At 39.5% G+C, this 8,150-nt stretch overlaps 1 protein-coding gene across 2 annotated transcripts in view; it reads right to left on the bottom strand.

Moving 5' to 3' along the window:
- Positions 1–2,101: 2,101 nt before the first annotated feature.
- Positions 2,102–8,150, bottom strand: part of BAIAP2L1 (BAR/IMD domain containing adaptor protein 2 like 1) — a 65,717-nt gene continuing 59,668 nt past the window's right edge. Inside the window, exons 13-14 of one of the 2 annotated variants that reach the window (XM_024208436.3) lie at positions 4,443–4,483; positions 2,102–3,372 (exon numbers count right to left, since the gene is read on the bottom strand). In XM_024208436.3, the coding sequence (XP_024064204.2) occupies positions 3,297–3,372; positions 4,443–4,483 (117 nt within the window). In that variant the 3' untranslated portion in view covers positions 2,102–3,296. The remainder of the gene's footprint in view (positions 3,373–4,442; positions 4,484–8,150) is intronic. The other variant, XM_024208437.2, reaches the window with a different exon arrangement.

Raw genomic sequence — 8,150 nt, 5'->3', positions numbered from 1 at the left:
GGGGGCACGAGAACGGCTCCGGGGAGCCACGGCCTAGTCCGGCCCTGGTTCTGGCCCCCACGGCGCGGCTCCGGCCGCCGAGGGGCTCTGGGCCGGACCCAAGCCCGGCGAACACAGCCGGAGTGCGGCTCGATTCCTGGGGGCGGGGCTTGCCGCAAGCCCCACCCCCAGGAATCAGGCCCTGCTATCGCTTACACCAGAATCTTGTCTCAGGACACAAATTTATTTGACACAAAACTCAAAGTAACGTATAACAAAGCTATTTCTCTGACCAAACCAGGCTGCAGGGCCTCTGAGACTTTCCTCTTGCACCTCTCTGCCATGGAAAAAGGAGGATTCACCCTTTGCTTTAAACCTCTGCTGAATCATGTGACAGGCAGGTAGCCCCTTAACCCTTTCCTGATTTTCTTCCTGTCAGACACTGAACACCAGACTTCACAATATTCTTATAAGTAACTACAGAAAAATCTTGCATGAGTGGGAAAGGAGTTAATGGACCAGATTTTAATAGTCTTCTACAGTGATGTATTTTCAAAGGCAGAAGCGCTAATGTCTGAGTGTACTTCATCAAGCTGACTATCTGATAGAGCAACTAAAGCTACCCCTACTGTGTTGCACTTGATAAAAATGTAAGCTATTTTTAAAAGTGCAATGGCTAATCAGTACTGTATTTTATTTGGTGCCTGAAATCAGTAATCCCTGCAGGCAGTGCATTCTCTTGCTTATTAACATACTGTCAGTGTTCAGGCCCATGAAATATACTGTTGCATCCATAACTTTTTAAGACCACCAACTGAGTATTAAAACAGATCAATGAAGCTTACTTCCATTAAATTGTTTGCCTTTTCTTATATAATTTAACCATTTCTGAGAAACTGACACAGGGAATAGACATGTTCAATATTTACAAAACTATACTTTTTATAAAGTACTCTGTACTCCACGAATTCCGAAGTGTTTCACAATTAACTAGAGTGTGGTGGCAATGATTATGTAAGCTCTGTTAATGCTAGCAGAGGGCCTTTACCAATACTCTGAGAGGCAGAGTGAGAGCATTGGTCAGGACATCCACGTTAGCCCCTTCTTTTTTGAAAAATTACAGAAGATATAACTACCTACGACCAGAGATGATGCAGGGCCATCTTTGTACAAAAATACATTGTCAATATTCGGCAAGAGCTTGATTCTGCAACCTTCTAGGTCACAAGTGAGTGTCAGAGATAAGAGGATAAGGCTGCTGATTAACGAAGCTTTAAAATGTTCATGTGGGCCAATGGTTTTTCAAGTGCTATGACATAAGTGGATTATCATATGGTTAGGGAGTCAGACTATAGTCTAATATTGCAGAATTTGGTGCAGCACAGCAGCTTTACATCTGCTGAAATATTTGCCTATTGGCTACTATCAGCCAGGGCAGTTTCTGTTGTTTGTTTTACCTTTCTGCCCGTTTCCCTCAGACTTTTCAAATGATAATCACTTATTTGTTTCATAGTTAGAAAGCTTTGTATACAAATCTCTTTCCAGATCACTGTACCTGACCTTTCAAAGTAGAGCAAATATCCATGAGTACAAATCCACAATCTTACATTTGTATAGCGCTTTTAATGCTGAAGGATTGCAAAGCACTTTACAAACTAGATATAAGAATTACTTTACCTAACTCTGAAATTTTAGCTATTTACAGCATACAGAAACAATACATACCAATTTCTCAAAGGGAGTGACGAAACATGGTATCCAAGTGATCCTACCTTCCTCTTGCAGTAACACAAAGCAAAATGTAATACTCAAGTTAGAATTGGACCAGTACCCTGGTGCAGATTTCCCTACTCTTGCAAAACATACAATGGGATTTTAATGACCAAAAGTAGTCAAATCTGTGTTTTACATATCTGGGAAATGGCACCTTGACAGTACGGTGCTGCTTAGAACTGTGGTGGATCACTGGGTCAACAGAGTTAGAGTGAAACAGACCATTCAGTAGGTGGCTACTGACCTTTCAGCACCAGGGTTTTTCCTTGGTCATTACTTACCGGAAATTAGAAGGCCCAACTCTGCCTCTTCTAGGAGATTAGACTCTGGGGCAGTAGGGTGATAGGGGCTCAAAGTATCAGTATCACCATGATTAGAACTCAGTTTTCTGTGGTCAGACCACCAAGCCTGTAACATTGTTATTAAATATAAGGATATAATACCCCTTTAAATACAATGTTCAGAACAATCCTGCAGTGGCAGGGGGATGGACAAGATAACTGAATTTCTGTGACTTAAAGGGGCACTGTTTACTTAGCTATAGGCAACACAATGTTTACTTATATTACTACCATCACTTAGGATTATTAAAAAAAAAATTAAAAATCCAATTTACTTTTCACATTTCTCTAATTATGGACAAAAGTAAATTGTCAGTTTCTGAGTGCTGCAATCTTTGGGATACAGAGGGGGAATGTTTGTTTAAAGACAACTGTTTGCACGGGAATTTGAAGAAAAATTGTGGCAACATTGTTTAATGATTTTTTTTTTATAAAACAAGTTTTTGACAAATTTCAGTAGACATGGTCCTCTTAAGGATAGTACTGTATTGCAAATGGGTGTCTCCCCCCCACCTTTAAATAGTTATTTCATTAGAACAATAATACTCCTTTTTCAAAGTAGAACATTACTGACCTAAAAGTCAGACTTTGTATAATTTTAGTAGCTTTATGCTGACACTTCAGATCAAATAATTTGCATTTTAACATCAAGCAAAGCATACTAAATTTGTCTAAGCTCATAGAGGATAAATATTTATTTATAACCTAAGGCATCTATCTTAAACAAAACAATGCAATACATAATCATTTTATACAGTCAAACTTCTACTCTTAGTATTAAGGCAACAGTTGCATTGTTCCTTTTATTAAAAAAATGAAGTTTTTTTTCTTTTATATATCTACTAAACAATATATGCAGACTTAAACACAAACTTATCCATGGTATTTTCCATCCAACAGATAGAGAGCATTTTGATAAAATATTAAGTATGCAGGTAACTACAGTATTCAAACTTCCCCCATACTTTCACAACTGTCTTTCTTCCTAAAAAAGGCATGTAGTGTAAAATCAAGCCAAAATTCTCAAACATTTTAACCCAGAGCAATTACCTCATTTAGAAAGCAGATGGATTGTTAAAATCAGAAATCCACTCCAATCTTCTCCTACTGTACACTAATTACATTTAAATAAACAGCCTTTGTAAATCATATTGCTGAACATAGTGTTTACAGGGAGTAAAAATATTTTCATGAATATTATATTCATCGAATTATTGGTGCTGATCTGTCATTTGTTACTGTTGGTCGGAGTTTCACAGTGGTAAAAGGATTTTCTCCGCTGTGAAAAGAAATATAAAATTACTACAGCTGTGAGGGCAAGACAAGGTATATGAGTAGCATGACTAAAAAGTAACGCTCATAAGCTACCATTCAGTAAAACACTTAAGTACGTACTTGTGCTTATGTGCTTTACTGAATAAGGATGGATTTAAGTATATGCTTGAGTACTTGGTTGAATGGAGGCCATCGTCTGCAGGCACTTGTTTCAGGGAGTTATTTGGATTTTGTTCCCAGGTTGAATTTTTAGTACACAAATTTCTATCTATTCAAAATACACAAGGAATTAAATGCTGCAGTAAAACTGTATTGTGCAACAATTTAAGACTAAAATTTACATTTCCTTCTCTGCACTGACCCTTACGTGAAGAATAAAATGAGTGTTTCAACTACAAGACACTTTGCAATTATTTTTTAACATAACTAGAATGAAAAATATTTTTATGGCTTCAGTTTGAGGGCTCTTAACAGAGCAAAGCCTTTTTCATGCGTATAGCCCAAGGAGCTTTCACTTTCCATATCTGGGACTTCCTTAAAACTGGTTGAAAGAGGAGTGATGTTCTCATTGCTTTTTCTTTCCAATCCTTTATGTTTTCTGTTTGACCCCAAACTAAGAGCCTGACCCTGCTGCCTTTCATGTAATGGGAAAAATCCCATTGACTTCATTGGGGCTAATTTCCCTTATTTTGCCACAGAAGGGACCCACTGTGCTTGGCGGGGGGGTATATGGCTACACTACCATTAAAAACCTGTGGCTGGCCTGTGCCAGCTGATGCAGGCTCGTGCTAAAGGGCTGTTTAATGGCGGTGTAGATGTTCAGACTTGTGCTGGAGCCTGGGCTATAGTTCCCTGGACCCCACAGTGTTTTTAATTGCAGTGTAGACATGCCCTAAGAGTCTTCATAGGGGATCATCAGCCTGCTCCTAAGTGAAAGCCCGGTTTGTAATGTGTGCCTTGCTTTTTTACTGCTGCCCAGTTGGAGAAACTGCAAAATGGACACCTATTTTCCTTTTAAAGACCAACTACTACTACATTAGCCTGTTATTTTAACATACGCTAAACAAAACATACCTTAGGAAAGGTGGTTTTATAATGCCATTTATAACAGGTTTCTGCAAAGGAAAGAAAGGCTGTTATACAGGTTACCACATCAATTCTGAAAATTGTTTAGAAAGATAAGCTACCTGCTTGCAGTTGTTTGATAGTCAAGAATAAATTTATATTTAAACAAATTATGTATTCCCAACATTCACTATTCCACATTATTTGGCTGCACAATGAAATACTCAGCCAATAGGAAGGGACAATAGCAGTTCAAATGCAGAGGGATACGGAGAAGAAAAACCAGTAAGACCAATGCTTGAATATCAAACGTAGAAAATTAAATAAAAAATCAAATACATGGAGACCCACAAAGATCTTCACTGTAAAATATTACCCTTCTATTGTTTTCAAATGTAAGGTCTGCATGGGTTACCTGCATGTAATTGCTAGTTGAGCATATAGATCAAATCAGGAGTTATAAAAACACATGGGAACAAAAACATTAACCAAATAAGTAAAAGAAGATTCTAAAATAGGCTGGGAGAAATCTACTGATCTGACAGGTTAAGAATCCCAAGATGTTATATCTATCTATCGTAGCATATTACAATTCATTCCTTATGAGCCTCATTACTTGCAGCAGTCATTAACATAACACACAACTTGTAAAATGCTAGTGATTACAATAAGACACCAATGCATGAATGGCTGGTCTGGACGTGCTCAGTTGTAAGAATGCAAATACATATTTTAGATGTTATTTCTATAAACAGGATGTAATCAATATATCTGCTTGATGCATTGTGAAATCATGTAAAAAAATAAAGACACCCAATTTAATTGCAGGTTTGAAATTAAAAACAGTAGGGCACCGATTCTGATCTGTTTTATACTGGTTGCACTCTAGCTGCATTTACTTCACTGTAGCTACTGCAGAGTTGCAATGGATTGAGTTCAGAATCAGACCCTTCCGTTACTCTTTTGCACTGAAAAAAATATCATTTTTACATGCATCTGTGCTTTCTCCACTATCTGTAGTAGCGTGATACAATAAAAAGGAAAGGATGTGAGTAGCCATATCTTTACCATTTCATTACTATTAACGGTCACATTTAAATATGAGACAAAAATATTACTGTCTGGCTAAAATTAATATCTGGTACTGTACATTACTTTTCCTCCTGAAATACATATTCAATTGTGAAGTTCAGATAATTACCCAAAAGATGGCAGTGTTGCACTGCCGTAATGTTGTTATAATAGTCAGTTTTACAGCTGAGATAAGGAAAGCTATCATAGCAGTGACATTTCAGACACATATCTGAAATGTTTTCTTGAGGCCATCAAACTAGTTCCCCTTTATACTGCCTATTAGGGAGAAAAATTATACTAAATCAACCGTATAAGTCAATGCATAAATCGGTTCAATAAATGTACACTGCAAAATAAACAATCATATTGCTTCTAACAGTTGTCAACCAAAGAACGAAACAGCAGTTCAAAGATGATGAAAAATTGCAGTTACTAAAATGAAAAATTCCTGTTTTATATTTGAACACACACACTTGAATAAAATTATAGGAATACATGACTGTCAACCAGTAAATGAGTCGTCATTTGGTTTACACTAAGCATTTCCTTTGCATGGGTATTCTAGGTGTTTAATTTTTTAAGTATACAAGTGTTAGAAAATTGGATTGGTAAACAAGGGTCTATAAAACTTTTGTTTTTATGTACATTAAACAATTGTATCAATATAGTTAAATCTAGATGTGTGGTTTCTAATTTCACCAGTATGGGTGAAAAGGTATTTAGGGATCCATACTCATTTAGGCCCCAATTCAGCAAGGTACTTAAGCATGTGACTAACTTTATGTGCATGAGCAGTCCCATTGAAGTCAATGAGATTGCTCACACCCTTAAAGTGTTTAAATACCTTGGTGTATCATAGCCTGAATCACGGGTTGCTTGTTATTAAACAAACACGCCTCCCCTCCCATCAAAATGAAATATTTTTAAAATCTGGGCTGCTATACTAATCCTTTTAAATGTAATTGTTCTGTAAGGAATCTTTCTGCCCCATGAAGTGAAATATCAGAAGGGTAGCCGTGTTAGTCTGTATCCACAAAAACAACGAGGAGTCCGGTGGCACCTTAAAGACTAACAGATTTATTTGGGCATAAGCTTTCGTGGGTAAAAAACCCAGTTCTTCAGATGCATGGAGCGAAAATTACAGATGCAGGCATAAATATACTGACACAGGAAGAGAAGGGAGTTACCTGACAAGTGGATAACCAGTGTTGACAGGGCCAATTCAATCAGGGTGGATGTGGTCCACTCCCAATAATTGATGAGGAGGTGTCAATACCAAGAGAGGGAAAATTGCTTTTGTAGTGAGCTAGCCACTCCCAGTCCCTAGTCAAACCCAAATTAATGGTGTTAAATTTGCAAATGAATTGTAGCTCTGCAGTTTCTCTTTGAAGTCTATTTTTGAAGTTTTTTTGTTGAAGTATGGCTACTTTAAAATCTGTTATAGAATGTCCAGGGAGACTGAAGTGTTCTCCTACTGGCTTTTGTATGTTACCATTCCTGATGTCTGATTTGTGTCCATTTATTCTTTTACGTAGAGACTGTCCGGTTTGTCCAATGTACATGGCAGAGGGGCACTGTTGGCAGATGATGGCATATATCACATTAGTAGATGTGCAGGTGAATGAGCCCCTGATGGTGTGACTCATGTGGTTGGGTTCAGGGGTGGCTCCAGGCACCAGCGCACCAAGTGCGTGCCTGGGGCGGCAAGCCGCGGAGGGTGGCCTGCCGGTCGCCGTGAGGGCGGCAGTCAGGCGGCCTTCGGCGGCGTGCCTGCAGGAGGTCCGCTGGTCCCGCAGCTTCGGTGGCAGGTACGCTGAAGGCGCGGGACCGGCAGACCTCCCGCAGGCGTGCCGCCGAAAGCCGCCTGACTGCCGTGCTTGGGGCAGCAAAATACATAGAGATGCCCCTGGTTAGGTCCTCTGATGGTGTCGCTAGAGTAGATATGGGGACAGAGCAGGCAATGGGGTTTGTTACAGGGATTGGTTCCTGGGTTAGTGTTTCTGTGGTGTGGTGTGTAGTTGCTGGTGAGTATTTGCTTCAGGTTGGGGGGCTGTCTGTAAGTGAGGACTGGCCTGTCTCCCAAGGTCTGTGTGAGTGAGAGTTTTCATGAAGTGAAAGTAACTTTCATTGCCTCAACTTTAAACCAAGAACACAGAAGCAAAACCCCAATACCTAAGCCACTAAGCTATCCACTCTTTGTAAGTCAAAATACTTCAGTGAGTTAAATTGTGCTTCAGTATAAATTGCATTCTGTTGTATATTGTTCCATTTGAACACTAACTGAATAGTGCAGAATATTCTAGATCAGCCTGGTGTTACATGGAGGGAAGGACAGGCAGTAAGTAAGTAACTCTACATTGTGCTCCCCTTTTCCCTGAATACGTGCCAGCTCCTCAGTGTGAGCTCCACGTGGTCTGAGTTTTGTGGGTTCTTTTAGGGGAAGGAGTTGGAGTAGGCAAGGGGCATAGAGCAGGCATGACTCTCCACAGCTGGCTTCCCTTCTGATGTAAGTGGCAGTGATTTCTCTCTACAACTTCTATCCCTTCTGGAGTGGAAAAGGTCGGGGGCAGCAAGTGGGCATTGCAGAAATGTTGCTGTCAGGCCTTAGGGGCACCCCAGACAGAAGTGATGAAGATCACACCC

This window comes from Terrapene carolina, unplaced genomic scaffold (genome assembly GCF_002925995.2).
Source record: "Terrapene carolina triunguis isolate 2854851 unplaced genomic scaffold, T_m_triunguis-2.0 Scaffold93, whole genome shotgun sequence".
Taxonomy (NCBI): domain Eukaryota; kingdom Metazoa; phylum Chordata; order Testudines; family Emydidae; genus Terrapene; species Terrapene triunguis.
Note: the sequence above shows the minus strand (reverse complement) of the source record. Positions and strands in the feature narration are given on the sequence as shown.